Source organism: Manis pentadactyla, chromosome 3, assembly GCF_030020395.1.
Source record: "Manis pentadactyla isolate mManPen7 chromosome 3, mManPen7.hap1, whole genome shotgun sequence".
In the NCBI taxonomy this organism is placed as follows: domain Eukaryota; kingdom Metazoa; phylum Chordata; class Mammalia; order Pholidota; family Manidae; genus Manis; species Manis pentadactyla.
The window spans coordinates 154,015,937-154,040,662 of NC_080021.1; the positions used below are offsets into that span (position 1 = coordinate 154,015,937).

General features: G+C 43.0%; 1 protein-coding gene across 4 annotated transcripts in view; it reads right to left on the bottom strand.

Annotated features, from left to right (window-relative positions):
• PIP5K1B (phosphatidylinositol-4-phosphate 5-kinase type 1 beta) overlaps positions 1-24,726 on the bottom strand; it is a 385,124-nt gene that overhangs the window by 11,986 nt on the left and 348,412 nt on the right. For all 4 annotated transcript variants that reach the window (XM_057498597.1, XM_057498594.1, XM_057498595.1 and 1 more), the window contains 2 exons: positions 16,388-16,669; positions 2,683-2,780 (listed from right to left, as the gene is read on the bottom strand). In XM_057498597.1, the coding sequence (XP_057354580.1) occupies positions 2,683-2,780; positions 16,388-16,669 (380 nt within the window). The remainder of the gene's footprint in view (positions 1-2,682; positions 2,781-16,387; positions 16,670-24,726) is intronic.

The window sequence follows — 24,726 nt, forward strand, 5'->3', positions numbered from 1 at the left end:
AAATTTATCAAGCTGTATATTTAGGACTTGGAGACATTCTTGTATACATAGTTCATATTTTCCCAATTTTATTGAAAAATACACAGTTTTTATGTCATATTATTTTTCAATTTTAAAACATCACTATAAATTCAATGAGACAGGAAGTAGATTAGTGGTTGCTAATTGGTAGATTAGGTTAGGGAGGAATGGGGAATGATTGCTAATGGGCAGGGGGTTTCTTGGTGGAGCAATAAAAATGTTCTGGAATTAGAAGTAAAAGTTGTACAACTTTGTGAATATATGAAAATTCACTGACTGGAACATTTTTACATGTTGAATTTTTTGGTACATTTAAAAATGTTGAACATTATGGTATGAGAATTATAACAAAGTATTGCTATAATAAACACCCTAGTACAAGCTTTTGTGCCCCTATAAGGGTATATCTTTAGGTTACAAGATGTATACCAGACGTCATCAGCTGACAGTTTCTAAGAGGCCTAAAGTGAGACACCAATGGCTGCTAGACAAAGAATGCAAGACATAAAGATCTGCCATATGACTGCCACGCCTCAAGTGTACCACTAGGGAAGGTTACAGACTGATCAGGAAATGGTGAGGGGCTGGTCTTTTAAGAGAATGCTGGGCCTGGTAGGGGTGTTGGACATTTCCCTCTCCCTCCTTTCAGTTACAGCCAATGGAGAGGGAGCTGGAGACAACCGGACAAGGAGTTGACATGTGTCTTGAGGAGTGTGGGAAACATAAAGACACACCTGACTTGGGTATAAAGTCCAAAATCAAGAGCTTGGCAGGTGCTTCCTGAAAGGAACCAGTTGGGCCACAGCAGATGTGGGCTTTCCTCCTACACATGGCAGGACAAAGGTGGGCTTCCCAGGGGCTGGAACTAGACCGTGAAGAAGGGAGTTGGACTTGGTGCCTCCTGCAAGGCTAACCCAACCTCAGACTGCCTGCAGGGGCGAGGGGACAGTAGCAGAGAATCTGGGTGGGGAGGAGCTGGAAATGGTGCCACCAAAACAAAGCCCTCAAGTGTGCAGACATGGTATGAGCCCAGAGACTGTGGAAGGGCCAGCGAACAGACACCACAGACCGGGAGCTTGCAAGGCCCTCTGCCATCCTGCTCCCTATGGTAGTGTGGAATGCCAACAGCGTGCTCACTGAGCCTGCAGTTCTGGGGACACTTACACTGTTCCTGCCTGTGGGTGGCTCCTTGCTGCTGCTGGCATGTGAACAGTGGTCAGACAGAACATTGGAGAAAAGCCAAAGGGAGGCTCTAAGGCTTTGTTCAACCAAGGCCTCTCATGAAGCCAAAAAAGAGGACCTTATCCTGTTGCAGAAACCAGGGTGAGGGTGTGGCTGGTCTCCGATCTTACTGTTCCACATGACTTCAGGCAACCTGCTGTTAGGTTGAGAGAGCTGGGCAGTGGGGCCAGGATGTAAAAAGTAAGGCAGGCTGAGGCTCCTGTCCAGAGAAGAACTTTGGATGGGGTTCCTGGCAATGGGACTGTCTGGGAGTAAAGAGGTCAGAAGCCTCCTGTTACCAAAGAAAAATGGGTCTGGCCTACCAGTGTCTACCAGAGCCTAAAGACAGCCTTTGGAACCTCCCGGGGGTGGAACCAGGGTTTCATGGAGGACCGCCCCCTCTGCCAGGGCAGAGGCAGTAACAGTGCTGCTCGGTGGGGGCTCCATTGCTGCTGTGGGCCAGGGAGGCATCTCTTTTCTGAATGGCAGCTGTTGTATGTTGTAGCAGCTACCGTGTATGTATTTCTGTGTGTGTCAGAGAAGCCATTCCTATACCTGAGAGAGACACTGCTTGTCACCTGGAGATCTTGGCCTTTGAGGTAGATGAGTGACCACATGGGGCTGTGGCTGCAGCCTTGGGCCTGGGGGTCAGCGTGTGTGTGCGAGGAAGGTGGGTCCATGAGCCAGCAGTGGCAGGGTGGAGACTGGAGCAGTGCCTGGCAGTTTTCCACCAGAGCCCATTTTTCTCCTAGGACACCCACTAGGCTGTATCACCCAACCTCCCTGCAGTTAGCTGGGGCTGTGTGACCAAGTCCTTCCCACTGAAATGTGAGGGAGGGACAAATGCCACTTCCAGGCCTTCTGTGCTCTTGTCTCTTTTTACAGTTGAACCTGGATAGGGTGATCCAGCTCAACCATGCAGATGGCAGTAAGGTATTGACAGGTGACAGGAAGGTAGGAGGAGCCCAGTTCCCTGAATCATTTTTCACAGAGGCATGGCCACCTGGCCTGAGAGGGGGACACAAACTACGCCTGGCTTGAGCCATCACAGGTTTTGGGTCTATTTGTTAAAAAAGCTAGGCCTACCCAAACTACTAAGATATCAAAGAGAGTAAGTACAAAACTGGAAACAACCTAAATGTCCAACAGTAGGGGATGGGTTAAATGAATTATAGTACAACCATAAAATTTAACACTATTTCATTAAAAGTAATATGGTGGATAGTTAGTGATGTGGAAAGATGCTTCAATGCTGGTGCTCAGGGTGAAAACAGGTTTTATATGGGATGGGTGTTTTTTTTTGATAAAGAGAAAGGAAAGAGAAGTACGAGAAATAAAAGCTAATGGAAGCATGTTTGTGTGCATATGTTATATGTTAAGAGAGGGAGGGAGGAGAGGAAGGAGGAAGAGGTCTCCAATATGGAAGGTGCTTTTTCTTACCCAGGGTTGCCCAAAGTTCCTGCTGTCCTCAAATTCATCAAACAGATACTCTGCTTTTTGACATTCAGAATCTGGTGGAGGCAGTGGTGGTTTGAACTCTGAAAGTCAAAGTTAAAAATAGCATTACCATTTTTTAGTATATTCCAGTCCACTATTGAATGGTTTAACTATTGCCACTTCTACATCCCAGAGGGATTGTGTTAATGTTTTTCAGGGAGTCTTTTCAGCTTCTTTTAATGAATTATACTGTGTTCTCCTGGTCACTCTCTAAGCCTGTGCTGTTCTTAGAGCAGCCACATGAAGCTATTTAAATTTACATTTACTGAAATAAAATAAAATGTACAAAGTCACTTCCTCAGTGGCACTGGCCACATTTCTGGTCCTGTGGCCTCACGTGGCTAGGGGCACAGACATAGAACATATCCACCACTGGAGGAGGGCCCTGGGCAGCAATGCTCTGGGCTAGTCGGAGATGTGGTTTGCACCGGCAAGGCGGGGAAGCATCAGCCAAGCTCCTGGAATCTGATTGAAACAGGCAACACCAAATAGTAAGAGACAGAAGTCTGCTGGTGTCTAGAAGAGAGGTTCTCACTGCAGGCTGCTGTCTGACAGATCTTATTAACATGATCTGCAGGAGACAATGTGACCTGCTGATGTCCTTTAACACATAATTGCTGAGTGTCCAGGCTCTGAGGAGATGAGTTGATTACCGCCAGCCTTACTGACCAGCTGGAGAGACAGGTTAACAGCTAGAGGAGGGCAAGTAAGGGGTGAAGGGGTCCTGCTGGTGGGAGGGGATGGAGCCCTTAAAGGAGAGAAAAGTGGTACAGCTGGAGTGGAGGTGGCAGGGAGGGATGGAGGCAGGTGGGGGGCCACAGGCCTACTGAGGGTGCTCAGCTGCCTGGGAAGGCACCAGAGGGCTGGAAGAGGCTGGTAGTGACATTCTCCAAAGGTCACTCTGGTCGCCACTAAGAGACGGAGTCAAAGGCTGTCAGTTATTCTCTTGAGCCATCAGAGGCATTGGCAAGCTCAGAAAGGGGGAGACAGAGGGCATGCAGCTGAGAAGTGAGCAGACAAGGAGCTATGGGGGTGCAGGGCACAGCGGCAGGATAGAGGAGGGTGGCTGTGGAGGAGATGAGAGCGAGCCGCCATGATGATATATAGTTATGGCCACTGCACATCTAGGGAGCTCACAATTCCAGTACTGTTCTCAGTCTTTACAGATGTGGACACCATTCACCCCCATTATGACCCTGTGAGGGAGGTAGGGTTATAATGGTCATTACAGCAGTGACGGTCTATGAAGTTGCCACAAACACTAGATTAGTGGATTTCTCCTAAGGGAAATTTGAGGTTAGGTGTCTGTAAGCCTTCGGTCACATTTTCACCAATTAATCAATACCTTGTTTTACGTGTGTTTCTGTTTTAAGACACCTTGTTTAATATATATCGCTGATTCATTAATATTGAGTTAAGGGCCAACAGCACTGTAGCTCAAGCCTGAATGAAGCTTATCTAACACACGTGTTTCTTTAGTAAGGTATGTCACAGCCTTCCCATGCTTAGGAACACTAGACACTAGCAGTGTGGTGCAATTCTTGGGGGCTATTTAAAACAGTGGAAAAGACAAAAATGCAAAAAACATGCCATTAAATAGGTGGTAAAAATTGTATGGAGGAAGATACTGAGGCATGGAAGGGTAACTGGCCCAAGTGACACAGATACAAAGTGGAAAAGCAGGGATTTGAACCCAAGCTGTCTGGCTCCAGGGTCCAGGCCACAAAGGAAAGAATCACATACCTGGGAACCATATAGGTTCCAGACATGGTGGGGACATGTTTGAAATGTGGGGTCCTTCTTGCCAGGACCCTGGCCCCTCAAGTCCTAGCTGTCTTAGTCTCTCTGATACCTATACACACCTATTTTTCTTTTTCTTTTTTTTTTTTACTGCAAAGGAGACTTTTTATTTATATTATCACTAGCCATGAATTTTTGTCATTAGTTATTACATAAATGTTGCCTACTGCCATTATCTAAATGGCATGATCATTTTATGTCCACAACTTGCTTCTGTATTGATAATAGGAATTTTCATAATTTTCATCTCAACTGATCAGTGAAGGTTTGAGATACAATCTAACATCCAAAATATCTAACATTTTCCAAATGGCAAGGTAGGAGAGACATACTTTTAATTACCTTTCATTTGAATGACCTGATGTAAAATATAAGTTGATAATTTAGAAGTCCTAAGTCTCCAAAGGAGATTTTCAAATGCACTTGTAGAAATGGTTACAGGGAGTGAGACTTTTAAGAACTATCTTCCATGTCCACATCCTTTTAATTCCAGCTGCCTTCCTTTGCCTGCAAGAGGAGCCCAGATGAGACAGATGTTTTGTTTGATTTCCCTGATGTCCTGAACTTTTGGTGGTTCTTTTTTTTTTCAAATCTGTTCATTATAAATTTAGCTTGGTGTTTCTGTTTGATCTCTTCAACTCTCTTCACTGCATCAATAGTTTTATTCCACAGCTCTTGCTGGTATTTGACTGCTCCATTTCTATGTTTTTCAAATTCAAATGAATTACCTACCCTAAGCTTTTTACCAGCTGCCTTATGGAAGGCTTTAGTCCACCTGACCTTGTGAGGATTGCGCTTCTTTATAAAGTTTTTATGACATTCAGATTTACAGAATCTGAACACCTTGCAGTTGTTGTGGACAAACACCATGCCGTGGCTGGGGTAGATAGGCCCAGAACAAAATAATGCTTCTCTACATGCAGAGTAACTCTATAAGCTCAATCCTCATGTGTCTGCTTTGTTTTTTAATTTTTCTATCTTTGATGGTTGTTCTGGGTGGGAGGTTTGGTCTAAGGCAAGTTACTCATTCACAGCTAGATGTCTCTATTCAGCTGTTTTTAACCACAAAAGGAACTGTTGCCAAAGACTCCTCGCCTTGTCTCTCACTTGGTCTCCCTGATCTAACATTCCCTGGGTAACTGCTTAACCTTTTGGAACCTCTGTCTCTTCCTTTGAAGTCAGGGATCATGGTACCTGCCTCGCAGACTGGTTAAGGGGCTTAAACAACAGGATGTGAATATTCCAAACACAGAGCCTGAGGGTCTTCAGTAAATTTCTGTTTGGAAGCATGTCAACAAAAGTGTGGAGAGGCAGGAGGCTGGAGACAAAATTCAACCCTTGCCCAAGGGAGAGGCTGCCTCTCTTTGCTTGAGGGAGGCAGGTGGAATTCATGGTGGTGAGGGTTGTTTTATGTGTGTCCCACCTGAAACCACCCAGTGGCCACCCCTCTTGCTTCCAGGCCACCTGGAGCCCTTGGGCTAACCTTCTGGGGTAGGTTTGCCTAGCTTGAGCCTCCAGGGGCCAATCTGTGTCCTCAGTGCTGTGCTACTCATGGGAGGCATTTGAGGAAACACTAGCTAGTTCCTAGGCCTAGAGTCTCAGGCCTATATGCCCAACTAAAGTCCACCCTGGTGAGGCCTGGCCTCTGGTGGCTAGCAGGGATGCCAGCATCCACTCCTGGGGTCCCCTCCTCACCCTGGGCCCTGTCAAAACAACATCTGAAGACTGAATCAGTCCTCACCCGCTGCTGGAAGGCTGAACTAATACAACCTCTCCTGGCATCATATTAGTTGAATATTTGCTGGCCCCTCACCCAGCAATGCCAGTCTGAAGAATTCACCCACAAGGAGCTTCTGTCTACACACAGAAACACCCACAGCAGCCCCATCGTCACAGCAGCCCAATGGAATCAACCAGAAGTCACCAGGAGGAGACTGGATAAAGTGTGATAGACTCACCCAATAGGAAACAACCGAGCAGAGAAAACACAAATGATAACTGTGTGCATCCCTGTCTGCAAGTCTCAAAGACAACATGGAGCACAAGGAGCAAGTCACAGCAGAGTAAATATAGAAAAATGTTTTTTATATTAGCAGTACCTGGTTTGGGAGACATACAGAGAAGGTGAAACTCTCAGAAAAGGAGGTTTGACTGACAGAATTCAGGACAGCAGGGCTATAATGGGGACAGCATGAAGGCCTTCCAAGGAACAAGCAAAATTCTATTTCTTAACCTGGTGGTGGGGACATGGGAGTTCATTATTAATCTTTAAACAATACATATTTTTTATATACACTATTGTGTGAACTCATATATACTGTCTATGAAAGACAAAAAATGAAAGTGAAATAGGGCATAACAGGTTTGTCGAAGGCCAAAAGCTCATGGGTCATAGGTGAAAGTCTTGTCCCTCTAGGAAAATTAATGGATGTCTAAGAACCTTCCAAGGTATGCAAAGTGTCTGCAGTAGGAGTTTATGAAATTATCTAAGAGGTGGTCACATCTAGTTATCTCCTCCTTGGGGCTACTTCTTGCATTGAAGGGGAATGTTTATAGGCCCAGCACTGTCACACTCTCAGTAGGGCCAGGGGCCGCCTGATGGAACCAGAGCCCTCCCCATGCCTCTAAACTACATGCTTAGGAGGCATTTCTATGGATTCTGGGTTCTGGTGAGCAACTACAACTGAAATCCAACAGTCAGAAGCTAAATATGCTCTACTCCAGAGCTGTATGTATGGTAGCCACCAGCCATACATGGTCACTGAGCACTTAAAATGTGGCAAGTATATCTGAGGAACTGGCTTTTAAGCTTTATTTAATTTTAAAATGATACTCAATAAAGTTACTGGAAATTTTTAATATGTTTGGAACAACTTGAGAGTGTGAATTTACTTTTTCAGTTGTGAATTTATAAAATCTATAGATCAAGTATTTCCATGATAAATTCAGTTTGACATCTGAATGGACATGTGCTAGAAATGTGTAATGCATACTGGATTTGGAAGAACGAAAAAATGTAAATATCACGTTCATGATTTTTTGGTATTGATTACATGTCGAAATGATAATATTTTGGAAAAACTAAGTTACATAAATGTATTGTTGAAACTAATTTCACCTGTTTCTTTTAACTTTTTCAGCATACCTACTAGAAAATTTAGAATTACACATGTGGCTGCCATTCTGTTTCTGTTGGAAAGCTGCTGTTGACGTAGAACTAGGGGGTTGAAAAAATAAGGATGGGGAAGATCCCCCCAAATGAACTCAGGTCCTAATGAATTTTGGAGTACAAGAGACTTTAAGCATCAACTTAAGGACAGTTAAGGCCTTAAAAAAGTTAAACAGGGGGTGGAGCCAAGATGGTGGCATGAGTAGGACAGTGGGAATCTCCTTCCAAAAACATATATTTTTGAAAATACAACAAATACAACTATCCCTAAAAGAGAGACCAGAAGACACAGGACAACAGCCAGACTACATCCACACCTGTGAGAACCCAGTGCCTGGTGAAAGGGGTAAGATACAAGCTGCAGCCCGGCGGGACCCGAGGCCCCTCACCCCAGCTCCCGGCGGGAGGAGAGGAGTCGGAGCAGGGAGGGAGAGGGATCCCAGGACTGCTGAACACCCAGCCCCAGCCATCCGCACCAGAGCGCAGACACAGTGCATGCGTGGGGTCCTGGATACTAGGGAAACAGGACAGTAAGACCTGTGAGCGGATCCTGCAGCCGGTGCTCCTGGGACAAAGAAAAGTGAGTGCTTTTTGAAAGTCTTAAAGGGACAGGGACCCCACAGCTGGACGGAAGCATCCAGGGTCACAGTCCAGCAGCTGGAAATTCCAGGGAACTCCGGGAGCACTAACCCCCTGGGCAATAGCTCTGAGACCCCTCACGGAGGTAAACAGCCAAACAACTCCCCCGTCCATTATCCCTCTGGGGCCCCGCCATAGCAGAACAGCAGCCTGAGGCTGGCCACGCCCAAAGCAAGGGAGCTTCCTCCATACCGGCCAGGCAAGATACAGAGACCCAATCTACACACAATTGCCCAACACAAGCCACTAGAGGTCGCAGTTGTCCCAGTAAAGAAAGGCCAGGAGCAAGTGGAAAGTCTTGGCTCTCCCAGCTGACAGACTAGTCAAAAGCAAACCACTGCACCTATCAACATGATAAGGCAAAAAAATTTGATCCAGACAAGACTAAACCAGACATCTTCGACATCTGCTACCTCTTCCTCTGAGAAGGAACCTGGGGAGATAGATTTAACCAGTCTTCCTGAAAAAGAATTCAAAACAAAAGTCATAACCATGCTGATGGACTTGCAGAGAAATATGCAAGAAATAAGGAGGGAGAATACAGAAATAAAACAGTCTCCGGAAGGACTTTAAAGCAGAATGGACGAGATGCAAGAGACCATTAATAGACTAGAAAACAGAAAACAGGAACGCAGAGAAGCTGATGCAGAGAGAGATAAAAGGATCTCCAGGAATGAAAGAATTTTAAGAGAACTGTGTGACCAATAGAAACGGAACAATATACACATTATAGGGACACCAGAAGAAGAAGAGAGAGAAAAAGGGATAGAAAGTGTCTTTGAAGAAATAATTGCTGACAACTTCCCCAAACTAGGGGAGGAAATGGCCTCTCAGACCACAGAGGTACACAGAACTCCCATGACAAGGGATCCAAGGAGGGCAACACCAAGACACATAATTATTAAAATGGCAAAGATAAAAGACAAGGACAAAGTATTAAAAGCAGCCAGAGAGAAAAAAAAGGTCACCTACAAAGGAAAACCCATCAGGTTATCATCAGACTTCTCAAAAGAAACCTTACAGGCCAGAAGAGAATGGCATGATATACTTAATGCAATGAAACAGAAGGGCCTTGAACCAAGAATACTATATCCAGCACGATTATCATTTAAATATGAAGGAGGGATTAAGCAATTCCCAGACATGCAAAAGTTGAGGGAATTTGCCTCCCACAAACCACCTCTACAGGGCATCTTAAAGGGACTGCTCTAGATGGGAGCACTCCTAAAAAGAGCACAGAACAAAACACCCAACATATGAAGAAGGGAGGAGGAGGAATAAGAAGGGAGAGAAATAAAGAATCATCAGACCGTGTTTACAAAAGCTCAATAAGTGAGTTAAGTTAGACAGTAAGATAGGAAAGAAGCTAACCTTGAACCTTTGGTAACCACAAACTTAAAGCCTGCAATGGCAATAAGTACATACCTTTCAATAATCACCCTAAATGTAAATGGACTGAATGCACCAATCAAAAGAAACAGAGTAACAGAATGGATAAAAAAGCAAGATCCATTCATATGCTGCTTACAAGAGACTCACCTCAAACCCAAAGACAAGCACAGACTTAAAGTCAAGGGATGGAAAAAGATATTTCATGCAAACAACAGAGAGAAAAAAGCAGGTGTTGCAATACTAGTATCAGACAAAATAGACTTCAAAATAAAGAAGGTAACAAAAGATAAAGAAGGACATTACATAATGATAAAGGGCTCAGTCCAACAAGAGGATATAACCATTATAAATATATATGCACCCAATACAGAAGCACCAACATATGTGAAACAAATACTAACAGAATTAAAGGAAGAAATAGAATGCAATGCATTCATTTTGGGAGACTTCAACACACCACTCACTCCAAAGGACAGATCTACCAGACAGAAAATAAGTAAGGACACAGAGGCACTGAACAACACACTAGAACAGATGGACCTAATAGACATCTACAGAACTCTACATCCAAAAGCAACAGGATACACATTCTTCTCAAGTGCACATGGAACATTCTCTAGAATAGACCACATACTAGGCCACAAAAAGAGCCTCAGTAAATTCCAAAAGACTGAAATCCTACCAACCAACTTTTCAGACCACAAAGGCATAAAACTAGAAATAAACTGTACAAAGAAAGCAAAAAGGCTCACAAACACATGGAGGCTTAACAACATGCTCCTAAATAATCAATGGATCAATGACCAAATTAAAATGGAGATCCAGCAATATATGGAAACAAACGCCAACAACAACACAAAGCCCCAACTACTGTGGGATACAGCAAAAGCAGTCTTAAGAGGAAAGTATATAGCAATCCAGGCATATTTACAGAAGGAAGAACAATCCCAAATGAATGGTCTAATGTCACAATTATCGAAATCGGAAAAAGAAGAACAAATGAGGCCTAAGGTCAGCAGAAGGAGGGACATAATAAAGATCAGAGAAGAAATAAATAAAATTGAGAAGAATAAAACAATAGCAAAAATCAATGAAACCAAGAGCTGGTTCTTCGAGAAAATAAACAAAATAGATAAGCCTCTAGCCAGACTTATTAAGAGGAAAAGAGAGTCAACACACATCAACAGAATCAGAAACGAGAAAGGAAAAATCACGAAGGACCACACAGAAATACAAAGAATTATTAGAGAGTACTATGAAGACCTATATGCTAACAAGCTGGGAAATCTAGGAGAAATGGACAACTTCCTAGAAAAATACAACCTTCCAAGACTGACCCAGAAAGAAACAGAAAATGTAAACAGACCAATTATCAGCAACGAAATTGAAGTGGTAATCAAAAAACTACCAAAGAACAAAACCCCGGGGCCAGATGGATTTACGTCGGAATTTTATCAGACATACAGAGAAGACATAATACCCATTCTCCTTAAAGTTTTCCAAAAAATAGAAGAGGAGGGAATACTCCCAAACTCATTCTATGAAGCCAACATCACCCTAATACCAAAACCAGGCAAAGACCCCACCAAAAAAAGTACAGACCAATATCCCTGATGAATGTAGATGCAAAAATACTCAACAAAATATTAGCAAACTGAATTCAAAAATACATCAAAAGGATCATACACCATGACCAAGTGGGATTCATCCCAGGGATGCAAGGATGGTACAACATTCGAAAATCCATCAACATCATCCACCACATCAACAAAAAGAAAGATAAAAACCACATGATCATCTCCATAGATGCTGAAAAAGCATTCGACAAAATTCAACATCCATTCATGATCAAAACTCTCAACAAATGGGTATAGAGGGCAAGTACCTCAACATAAGGCCATATACGATAAACCCACAGCCAACATCATACTGAACAGCAAGAAGCTGAAAGCTTTTCCTCTGTGACTGGGAACAAGACAGGGATGCCCACTGTCCCCACTGTTATTCAACATAGTACTGAAGGTCCTAGCCACAGCGATTAGACAAAACAAAGAAATACAAGGAATCCAGATTGGTAAAGAAGAAGTCAAACTGTCACTATTTGCAGATGACATGATATTGTACATAAAAAACTCTAAAGACTCCACTCCGAAACTACTAGAGCTAATATCGGAATTCAGCAAAGTTGCAGGATACAAAATTAACACACAGAAATCTGTGGCTTTCCTATACACTAACAATAAACTAATAGAAAGAGAAATCAGGAAGACAGATCCATTCACAATAGCATCAAAAAGAATAAAATACCTAGGAATAAACCTAACCAAAGAAGTGAAAGACCTATACCCTGAAAACTATAAGACACTCTTAAGAGAAATTAAAGAGGTCACTAACAAATGGAAACTCATCCCATGCTCCTGGCTAGGAAGAATTAATATCGTCAAAATGGCCATCCTGCCCAAAGCAATATACAGATTCGATGCAATCCCTATCAAACTACCAACAGCATTCTTCAATGAACTGGAACAAATAGTTCAAAAATTCATATGGAAACACCAAAGACCCTGAATAGCTAAAGCAATCCTGAGAAGGAGGAATAAAGTTGGGGGGATCTCACTCCCCAACTTCAAGCTCTACTACAAAGCCACAGTAATCAAGACAATTTGGTACTGGCACAAGAACAGAGCCACAGACCAATGGAACAGAATAGAGACTCCAAACATTAACCCAAACATATATGGTCAACTAATATTCGATAAAGGGGCCATGGACATACAATGGGGAAATGACAGACTCTTCAACAGATGGTGCTGGCAAAACTGGACAGCTACATGTAAGAGAATGAAACTGTATCACTGTCTAACCCCATACACAAAAGTAAATTCGAAATGGATCAAAGACTTGAATGTAAGTCATGAAACCATAAAACTCTTAGAAAAAAACATAGGCAAAAATCTCTTAGACATAAACATGAGTGACCTCTTCTTGAACATATCTCCCTGGGCAAGGAAAAAAAAAGCAAAAATGAACAAATAGGACTATATCAAGCTGAAAAGCTTCTGTACAGCAAAGGACACCATCAACAGAACTAAAAGGCATCCTACAGTATGGGAGAATATATTCATAAATGACAGATCTGATAAAGGGTTGACATCCAAAATATATAAAGAGCTCACACACCTCAACAAACAAAAAGCAAATAATCCAATTAAAAAATGGGCAGAGGAGCTGAATAGACAGTTCTCTAAAGAAGAAATTCAGATGGCCAACAGACACATGAAAAGATGCTCCACATCGCTTGTTATCAGAGAAATGCACATTAAAACCACAATGAGATATCATCTCACACCAGTAAGGATGGCTACCATCCAAAAGACAAACAACAAATGTTGGTGAGGCTGTGGAGAAAGGGGAACCCTCCTACACTGCTGGTGGGAATGTAAATTAGTTCAACCATTGTGGAAAGCAGTATGGAGGTTCCTCAAAATGCTCAAAATAGAAATACCATTTGACCCAGGAATTCCACTTCTAGGAATTTACCCCAAGAATGCAGCACTCCAGTTTGAAAAAGACAGATGCACCCCTATGTTTATCGCTGCACTATTTACAATAGCCAAGAAATGGAAGCAACCTAAATGTCCATCAGTAGATGAATGGATAAAGATGTGGTACATATACACAGTGGAATATTACTCAGCTATAAGAAAAAAACAGATCCTACCATTTGCAACAACATGGATGGAGCTAGAGAGTATTATGCTCAGTGAAATAAGACAGGCAGAGAAAGACAAGTACCAAATGATTTCACTCATATGTGGATTATAAGAACAAAAGAAAACTGAAGGAACAAAACAGCAGCAGAAGCACAGAACCCAAGAATGGACTAACAGTTACCAAAGGGAAAGGGACTGTGGAGGACGGGTGGGAAGGGAGGGATAAGGGCGGGAAAAAAGAAAGGGGGCATTACGATTAACATGTATAGTGTGGGGGGGCACGGGGAGGGCTGTGCAACACAGAGAAGACAAGTAGTGATTTTACAGCATCTTACTATGTTGATGGACAGTGACTGTGAACGGGTATGTGGGGGGGGACTTGGTGAAGGGAGGAACCTAGTAAACATAATGTTCTTCATGTAATTATAATTGTAGATTAATGATACCAAAATAAAATTAATTTAAAAAACTCATTGAAAAAAAAAAAGTTAAACAGGATGGTGGTCCCAGTTGCCATCATCATCTACTCAACTCCACAAGTACTGGAGATGTGCAAGGAGTAGACAGGTTAAAGGAATCTGATTAATTTACCATGAAAAAAGTGGCCCAACAGGTGACCTATGTTGTTAAACACTTAGCAACCTCCCAGAGACCCCTAATCCCAGTGTGTGTCCAGCACGTACCTCCTGGGCGCCAACTGGCCATACTTCTGGGTTAACAGCCCTTCACAGCCACTAGATACACCCAAAAGACCATGCCATGTCTTGTCACCCTCCTGATGGGTGACAATCCATGGTGCTCAGACAGGCAGGGGTTAAAGTGCAAGCCAGGGCAACTCCAGGTGGAAGCAGCACTGGAGGAGCAGACTAATAAATGTCTGCATTCTGAGTTGGGGGACTGTGGGACCAGCATGGCCACAGCTGCCAGTTTTGCCTGAGAAGCCAGGAAATCCCTTGTCAACACTTTGAGTGTTGGCAACCAGTCCCTACATTTCTTCAAACATGGGCAAATAACACGTCAGTGGGTAGTTCAAGCCTAATATCCAAATTCCAGAGCTCCACACACAATTTGGGTTGGACTTCACCTGCCTCTTTCATCACCACAGTACAACCTGAAAACCAGCCACTCAGAACTGATCTCCGTCTGCCTTCTGGGCCTTTGCCCAAGCCATTCTCTCCTTCTGGAATGCCCCTCAACACTCCCTTGCCATCTTTGACACTCTGATTAAACTTCACCTCCACCCTCCTGTGAAGTCTTCTTCAACCCCACAGCCATTCTTTGGGTTTTCTCCTTTCAAGTTGTGGAGTCAGATATTTTTTGCACCACCAAGGAAAGAAAGTGGAATTAACTTTAAGACATTATGTATGTTCAATTTAATTCTCACACCAGCTCCGCAAAATGAGTGTTACCTTTTATCTCCACTTCACAGAAAAGGGAAGCCATGCCTCTTCCAGGGATCCCACAGGTCACACGGCTCCAAGGAGCCAGAATTTAGAACCTAGGCCCAGTCACTTCCAAAAGCCCTGGCCGCTCTAGCTGCTGTACTCTGTAGCCTTCACATTGTCATATCGATGGAAGGAAGCATTTCATTCATAAAGGCCCATCCTTGAATGGCTCAAATATTATTCCTACTTATATAATACAGTATTATATATTTTGCATAATGTACTGTTATATTGATATATACACTATTTTATTATACCATACTATTTTTTTCACTTTTTTAAAAGCATCATCCATATACAATCTATGTTGGTTTCAAATGTACATCACCATGGTTCAATAGTCCCCTGATCAATTTATATTGTGATTGTTAATTATTGTACTCTCTTATTCCCCCCAACTCCTGCCCTGCACCCACCCCAATCCCTCCCCCTTGGTACCACTAGTCATTTCTCAGTATCTATGAGTCTACTGCTGTTTTATATTTCACATATAAGTGAAATATGGTATTTGTCTTTCTCCACCTAGCTTATTTACTAAGAATAATACACTCTAGATCCATCCATGTTGTTGCAAATGGCAGGATTTCTTTCCTTTTTATGGCTGAATAATATTCCATTGTATATATGTACCACATCTTCTTTATCCATCATCTATTGATATGGACACTTAGGTAGCTTCCATATCTTGGCTATTGCAAATAGTGTGGCAATAAACATAGGGGTGTATGTATCTTTTCAAGTGAGGGATTGTGTTTTCTTCGGGTAAATTCCTAGGAGTGGAATTCCTGGGTCAAATGGTATTTCTATTTTTAGTTTCTTGAGGAACCTCCATACTGCTTTCCACAGCACCAATCTGCATTCTCACCAACAGTGTAGGAGGGTTCCTATTTTTCTGCATCCTTGCCAGCATTTGTTGTTTCTTGTCTTTTGGGTAGTGGCCATACTAACCGGTGATATCTCATTGTGGTTTTAATTTGCAATTTCCCTGATTGGTGATGTGGAGCATCTTTTCCTGTGCCTGTTGGCCATTTGTTTTTCTTTGAAGAACTGTCTGTTTAGGTCTATACCATTCTATCATACAACATAGGTGTATATTATAGTACCTAGTATATATTACAGTATCCAGAAGTAAGTTCTGGCAAAGTGACGAGCTTAGAGACAACCACTGATTCCCTAGAGCCATGCCCGTCCACCTGCCCTGCCTTTGCCGGTACCGTTCTCCTGCGTTGCATTACGGGAAGAGGTCTCTCTCTGTTCACCAGAGAGCAGAAGCCAAAGCCAAGGCACCCAGGAAGCACGGAGGCGGACTGCCCGGCCGCGGGCCCAGGCCTGGAGCCCGAGCCCGGCAGGGGGCAGCGCGCCCCACAGCAGCTCAGCCCCGCGGAGCGGCAGCGGCGCGCGTGCCCGGCGTGCGTGCCCGTACGTCCCGGCGTGCGCGGCCTCCCTCCGCCGGCGCGCGGCCCCCGCGACTTTTGTGAGCTGGTACTTACCGAGTCGCCCGGCCCGCCGGATGCGCTGGTCCCGGGGCGCAGGCCCGGCGGGCAGTGGAGCGGGGAGGCCTTCGTCTGCCGCAGGTTCCCGGCGCGGGCCTGGGACGAGCCCGAGGGCGCCGAGCCGGGCAGAAGGCTGGCAGCCGCGCGGCGCCCAAGCGTCCACATGCTGCTCGCGATCTGCGGCCGTTCCTCCCTCCGACTCGGGGATGCGGCAGCGACACCTGGTGGCCAAGGGTCGCAGGCGCCTGTGCTTGGCTTCTCGCTGAGGTCTTCTGTAGGCTGTGGGAAATGGAAATAGCCAGCGGTTAGACCTCGGGAAGAACTTCCCACCCAGCACTGCACTCTCTCTTTAACAAAAGTGGAGAGCCTGCATCGTGCAAAGCACGGGGCTAACCGCTTGGGCAACAGTGAATTGGTAACCAAAGTCGCTGACCTCGGAGACTTCAGCCTAGTGCAGAATCTGTACAGAAAGGCTTCAGGAGCTGCGGTTTTGCTGTGAACTGGATGGGTGCAGGTCCTGAAGTTGTTTAGCTTCCAGTCTAGCTGAGAGTAGTTAGGAGCCTGCAGACCTGAGACGGACTGCCTTGTCTAAATCCAAACTCTGCCCACATTCTAGCTGTGTGACCAGTGGGCATATTAATTAACCTGTCTGTGCCTCATATGTAAAGTGAGGTTTATAAGTTTCTGCTTCGTAGGGTTGTTGTAAGGATAAAATGAGTTAATCTATGTAAAGCTTTTCTTTGGAAAGGCCCTGGACCCTGTTAAATGCACAATAAATAATAAGTTGTTAAACCGTCTTTAATATTTACTTAGGTTGTATATTGCAAAAAATAGAAATTGTGTAAGTTTCTTTCATGTTGTTTATATGCTTTAGAAAATGTGAAATGTGCATACCAGAGAATATCATTTTTATAGGGAAGATATTGGGCAGAGGAGATAGAAGGTGCTCAAGGTCTAACAAAGCCCCTTTGGAACTTTGTGAATAGTGGAGATGAGACACATGTATCAATACTTAGGAGACTAAATGACAGGTGTTAGAACACAAACCAATCGGTGTCAGCGTTCAGTGGGAGACTATATACATCTAGGGGTGGGAGCATTCGAGGAAGTCTTCATGGAAGAAGTGGCATTTGCACAAGGCTTTGAAAAATTAGGGTAGAGGACATGGTTTCTCCTCAGAGGACTTGTTCTTTGGCTCATAACTTGGTTGTTTTCTCCATGGATTAGTTTCCTGTCTGATGTTACTAGATCATAAGCTCCAGGAACTCTGCAAAGGGGCAGAGATTTTCTTTTTTTAATTAAAGTTGGTTTCAATTATACACACAGTGGTTGACCATTTACCCATATTATTAAATCCTCACCCTTCTAGTGTGGTCACTATTTATCAACATAGTAAAATGTTACAGGATCATCAACTATTCTCCGTGTTGTACTACCATTAAGGGGGCAGGTCTTCTGTTGTGTGGCCAGCGCCTATGTCAGTGTCTGTGTACATAGTGGGTGCTCAATAAAAATGTGTTCAGTGAATTATTTGTAGAAAAAAAATAGGGTAGAGGAGGTGCGCTCTGACTAGCTATCAGAGAGGTAGTCCAGGGCATTCTTTTGGATGAGAGATACTCTCCTCATTCAATTAATTCTAAGCAGCCATTTATTAAGCACTTATAATATATAGGCCAGGCACAAAGAAACCATTTTCCATCGTATAATGTCTGTAGATGATTTTGATTGTCACAATTAGGCAGGGGTAGGGGTGTGTGTGCTGCTTATGTCTAGCGGGTTAAGCCCAGGGATGCTGTTAGACGTCCTGCTATGCACAGAATGGCCCCCATGACACAATTATCCAGATCAAAATGTCAGTGATGCCAAAGCTGAGAAGCCCTCACTGAAACCACACTGGATGATTCCACTGGAGGCAAAGGGATGTGTTTTGATTGTGAGCCATGGCTCCAGACCCTGCCAGACGAGCACATCCTTAGAACTTCATTATGCACTTGGAGAGTTGCACTATTATTAACCAGCATGCTTAGCACATTCTGGCATAGAAAGGGCCATGGCACATGCTCCAATTCCCTGCAAAGTTGATGTCGCTGCCCTATCTTTTCACCCAAGGAAATAAGCTCGGAGTAGCAGAGCAGAGAATATTAAGGCCTCACAAGAGTCTGTCCTTCTCCAGATCCTTGGAGGTAGCCAAAGGAATCAGGCACACCTGGTGTACAAAGCTGGGGCACTTGGCTTGTGCAGAGAAAGATGTTGAGGGATCCTGTAGGACCCAGTGCCCCTTCCCCTTCTTTAGATTCCTCCTTCCCAGGGCAGGTACTAGGCAGTGGTGTGAAAGCAATACCAATGCCTGTCTGGTTAGGGGGACTGGGGGTGGGGGATGAGGGGACGGACTTTCCCAGAAACCATTGTCTGCCCTTAGGGTACTTTGATAGGACTTATTCTAGGGCAGTGACTCTCGAAATGTGTGGACCAGCAGCTTTAGCATCGTCTGGGGACTTGTTAGAAATGCAAATTCTCAGGCCCCATCCAGACCTACTGAATCAGAAACTCTTAAGGTGGGCCCAGCAGTCTGTGTTTTAACATACCTTCAGGGAAATCTGATGTATCCTAAATTGAGAACCACTGCAGTAGAGTATATCTGGGACAAAATTGTAAATTAAGTCAGTGTCACCAGGGTGATGTTTCTAAATAAAACAATCTGAAAACTGTAGCACACCTGTTAGTTCCCTTTCACCACCATCAAGATAAGGGTTCTTTCCACTTCTGTGTACCCTGCTCTGCAGCTAATCCAAGCATTCTGATTAAGATAAGATTTTGCTGAACATAACAGTGAACAAGAAAATAATGTTTTAAACAGTTAGAAGTTTATTTCTCTTTCACATCCAAAGATGTCAGGAAATTGGCAGCCTAGGGTTCTTGGGTAGTGCAACAAAGTTATATGAGATCCAGGCTCCTCCCAGTTCACTGATTTACTAACTGCCTGGTCTTCATGGTCCAAAGTAGTTGCTAGTACTTTAGCCATCACAGGTGTATTCCAGGCAGCAGGGTGGAGAGATGTGCATCCTCTCCCTTTAAGAGACATATTCTGGAATTTCCACCTAATACTTTCACTTGCATCTCCTAGGCCAGAACTTAGTCATGTCACCTTACTTAGCTGCAAGGGAGGCTGGGAAATAGAGTCATTTAGCTGAGCAGTCAATGTGTCCAACTAAAATTTGGAAGTCCTGTTGTGAAATGAAGGGAAGAATGGCTATCAGGAGACACCTAGACATATTTGTCTCTACAAACTACATGTAATTTCCAGAGCCAGAAATGCTTTCTTTCCCTGCTAGGTAACCTCATGTTGTTCCCTAATTCTATCTTTGCCTGGTGTGGAAGACTGGGTTTTCCAAAGAGAGCCACACCAATATTTATCCCATCCCACATGCTCCTGGCACTTTGACACTCCTCAGAAGTGATGTTGCATGACTCCCAAACCTAGGTCATAAAAAGGATACAGCTTTTTCCTAAGTTCCTCTTTTTGGGATTCTCACTTGGGGAACCAGTCATCATATTTTGAAGAAATCCAAAGTAGTCCAAGCAGAGAGAGGGACTGAGGCTCCCAGCAACAGCGAGCATCAGACATAAGACATGTGAGTGCACTGTCTTCAGATGATTCTAGCTCCATCCTGAGAGTCTCCCAACTGAGGCCTGAGACACCATGAAACAGAGATGAATGTTCCCTGTTGTGCCCTGTCTGAATTCCAGACCCACAAAATCTATGAGCATTAACAATTTTGACAGAGGTTTAAGCCAGTTCAGGGGTAGTTTGTGACATAGCCATGCTTACCCAAAATGTGGCTACCTCCTCCTCCTCTAAAACTCAATTCAGATGCCAGATGTGATCTCCTCCTGAGTCTTTCCTGAAGCCAACCTCTCCCCCCAAGTGTGTGCTAGTCACCCCCTCTGTGTTTCCACAGTCAGAAAGGTAATTGTGTGTTTTCTTCTTTAGCTACTATTTCTGATACATAACAGACAGCCTATTGATGAATGAATATTGAATGAAAGAAAAAAATGGATTATGTTCTTTGTTAGTCTTTTACTTCTTCAGTAGAGCCTTTCTTGTCTGTGGCTCAACTGCCAAGGAATAGTGTGGAATTGATGGACACTGGCCAATAAAGGCTTACAGAGTAATGTCCTCCTTGAGATACTTATTTGCATTTTACTTGAAGGCTCAAAACTTTTGAGAACCAATGAATGGATTTTTAAAATCTCACCCCTGAATCTGAAAGTTGTCATTTATGCCACCTCAGTAAATATCTTCAGATACCAAATGCTTCTTGCCAGTAACCCCCTCTGCCCACTCCCACATCCAACCCACCAATAAGTTCTGTCACTTCTACCTCCCAAATCTATAAAGAGCTCTGTGAAGTTTCTTTGTCCTAGTCCAAGGCCATTGCCTCTCACTGAGTAACTGCAATAGCCTGTAACTGGTCTTTCTGATCATTGCCACCCCTGACCCCATCCAGTCCTTTTTTGACATGGAAGGTAGTGATTTCTTTTTCTAAAGCAATAATTTAGGTTTTGCACAAAAGATTTATGTTTACTATAAAGATTCAGGAAATTTTAAAAAGTACTCAAAAGAAAGCAAGTGATCACCCCTCAGAAACAACCATAGTTACTTGAACATTAAACATGGGAGGAACATCCTTTGAGACAATTCAGTAGGTGTCTTTATTTGGTCTGTTGAACAAGCTGGTCTCAGAAGGATGCAAGGCAAAACCAAACTTACTCTTTTCTAAATGTGTGACTCTAACCCATTAGAATACACATTACCTGAGCGAAAGGAACCTGTCTGTCCCTGTCTGTTCCCTGATATGTCCCCAGAGCCAGATAAGTGACTGTCATATAGAAGGTCCCCAATAAACTTTTGTTGAATAAATAATTACTATGCAAATAATATCTACCACAAAACCAATTTTTATGTTGGATACATTTCCTTTCATGGATAGTTAAGTGAGCTGAACACAAAGTAAATCCTTTCAATCTAAAGATGTATGCTCATTGGCTCTGGAAAATCCCTTTTTATTTTTATTATCATAATTTTGAAAAAATGAAACCCCAACACAACCCTCTCCAAGTCCCAGGACCCAAGAGTGCCTAGGCAATTGTTCTATAACAAAAGATGATAAATAGTAGTGCATCCCAGGAGACTGATGACAGGACCAGAATCTGAATCTCAGTTCTAGAGTGCAATTTGTTACATGGCCTTGAGCTTAATGTAGATTAAGTTCACCAGATAATTCAGCAAATTAATCAACTAATTATTCCAAAATTTTTTGACAGTAAATATGAAATATGTGAATTATTTAAATAATATACTAATTATTGAAACTTTCACTGGCCAGAAAAAAGGTTTGGATTTTTTTTTTCTGAGAAAGGTTCCTTTCAGGGTCCCCTGGGGCCATGTTTGATTGTGTTTGATCCTTGATCTGACAAAGTAAGAAAGCTTCAGGCAGAGACTTCTCACTATACAAAAAACTCTTTATGTTGACCATTGAGAGGACTAGAGGAATATACCTGAAATACCATGGCATTCTTCTTGCTGAATTTGTGTTAATATATCAACAGCCCTCAAGGAAGCAGCTGGGGGTAGGAGAAACATGTAGACTTTATGGACTCAAACAGATGTATTTGCAAAGCAGAATTTTCAAGCAGTTAAAAATGTAATTCTCTCCAAAATATATAAAGAGCTCACACACCTCAACAAACAAAAAGCAAATAATCCAATAAAAAAATGGGCACAGGATCTGAACAGACACTTCTCCAAAGAAGAAATTCAGCTGGCCAACAGGCACATGAAAAGATGCTCCACATTGCTAATCATCAGGGAAATGCAAATTAAAACCACAATGAGATATCACCTCACACCAGTTAGGATGGCCAACATCCAAAAGACTAGGAAAAACAAATGTTGGCGAGGATGTGGAGAAAGAGGAATCCAAATTATATAAAGAGCTCACGCACCTCAACAAACAAAAAGAAAATAATCTGATTAAAACCACAATGAGATATCACCTCACACCAGTTAGGATGGCCAACATCCAAAAGACAAACAACAACAAATGTTGGTGAGGATGTGGAGAAAGGGGAACCCTCCTACACTGCTGGTGGGAATGTAAAATAGTTCAACCATTGTGGAAAGCAGTATGGAGGTTCCTCAAAAAACTCAAAATAGAAATACCATTTGACCCAGTAATTCCACTCTTAGGAATTTACCCTAAAAATGCAGCAGCCCAGTTTGAAAAAGACATATGTACCCCTATGTTTATCGCAGCACTATTTACAATAGCCAAGAAATGGAAGCCAACCTAAGTGTCCATCAGTAGATGAATGGATAAAGAAGATGTGGTACATATACACAATGGAATATTATTCAGCCATAAGTAGAAAACAAATCCTACCATTTGCAACAACATGGATGAAGCTAGAGGGTATTATGCTCAGTGAAATAAGCCAGGTGGAGAAAGACAAGTATCAGATGATTTCACTCATCTGTGGAGTGTAACAACAAAGGAAAAACTGAAGGAACAAAACAGCAGCAGACTCACAGAACCCAAGAATGGACTAACAGTTACCAAAGGGAAAGGGAGTGGGGAGGATTGGTGGGAAGGGAGGGATAAGGGGGAAAACAGGGCATTATGATTAGCACACATAATGTATGGGGGACATGGGGAAGGCAGTATAGCACAGAGAAGACAAGTAATGAATGATTCTATAGCATCTTACTACGCTGATGGACAGTGACTGTAATGGGGTATGTGGGGGGGGGACTTGATAATAGGGGGAGTCCAGTAATCATAATGTTGTTCAAGTAATTGTATATTAACGATATCAAAAAAAAAGGAGGAGTCTCAGAGAGCTCCCTTGTTCCTGCCATCATGTGAGAACACAGGAAGACCACCAGAATCTCCTGGGGACTTGATCTCAGACTTCACAGCTTCCATAACAGTGAGAAATAAACCTCTGTTGTTATAAGCCCCCTAGTCAACGGTAGTACTGTACATAGGGGATATGTTACTTTCTCCTTATTGTATGTTTACCATATAATTTGATATTTGAAATGTTATGTATTGGAAAGGCCACTTGTATTTCTAGAACAGACTGGATTTTATGTAACCATTTTCTTTGAATTAACAGTAGTTAAAAAAAAAAGAAAAATGACAATAGAAAGTATACAATGGTATGTTCCCTTGCTATCCCAAGAGGGACTGAATTTCTGTCAAAATTATAATAATTATAATAAAAATGAATTGCCTTAAAAAAAAACAACATAATTCTCATATAAATATATACTGAGATTGTGTGTCAAAGATTAATTAGGCAAGAGTTATGGACTGAATTATGCTTCCCCAAAGTTCCTGTGATGAAATCCTAACTTCTAATACTTCAGAATGTGACTGTATTTGCAGACAGAGCTTTTAAAAAGATAATTTAAGTTAAATGAGGTCATAAACATGGGGCCCCCATCGAATATACCTTGTGTCTTTATGAGAAGAGAAAGGGGCATGAGTGGCACATACCCATGTGAAGAGCAGCAGGCCATCTGCAGGCTGAGGAGGGAGCCCACCCTGCTCATACCCGACTGTCCCGAATCTGATGCAGTTGTCAGCCCATCCACCACGACTCAGGGCTCTCCCTGCCCTCTCTCCTCTGCCTTAGGCAATCCAGCGGCCAGAGTATAGGCCGGGATTTCCATACCAAAGTGTAACTGGTATCTTTGTTACTATCCTTCCATTTCTGGTTTTCAGAGGTGAGCTTGTTGATCAACTTAATTGAATTTATATACACATTGTTAAAATATCTTATGACTTGGTAGGAGTAGAGGGGAAAGGAGCTGTTGTGATTCCTGGGTCTGTAGAACCTGAAGAATCAAAAGTTAGCATAAGCACAGCCATCTTAAAGGCTCAAAGACCATTTTCTAACCTAGAAGGAGAAAAATTACTAGAACTTTGAAAAACAAGTTAGTCAGCCAGTGTTAATTGTAGTGACCTTTAGTTAGCCAACCTCAATCAGTTAAGCTTATCTTGCTAGAACCACCCTAAACATTCCGAAAGTGATTTTATCTAACCAGACCCCCAGGATGAGGCGTCAGCCGAAAATTTATGTGTCTATGAAAAAAAAACACTGTATTGTGACTGTAGAAAATACTGCCCCTTTGAAAATGCTATAAAAACTTCTGGCTTTGTGAGTTCGGGGTCCTTGTTGAGACCCGCTGCGTCGGGCTAACGCATGGACCCCAGCTAGCTGGCCTCTGAATAAATTCCTCTTGCTTGTTGCATCAAGAGACGCCTTCC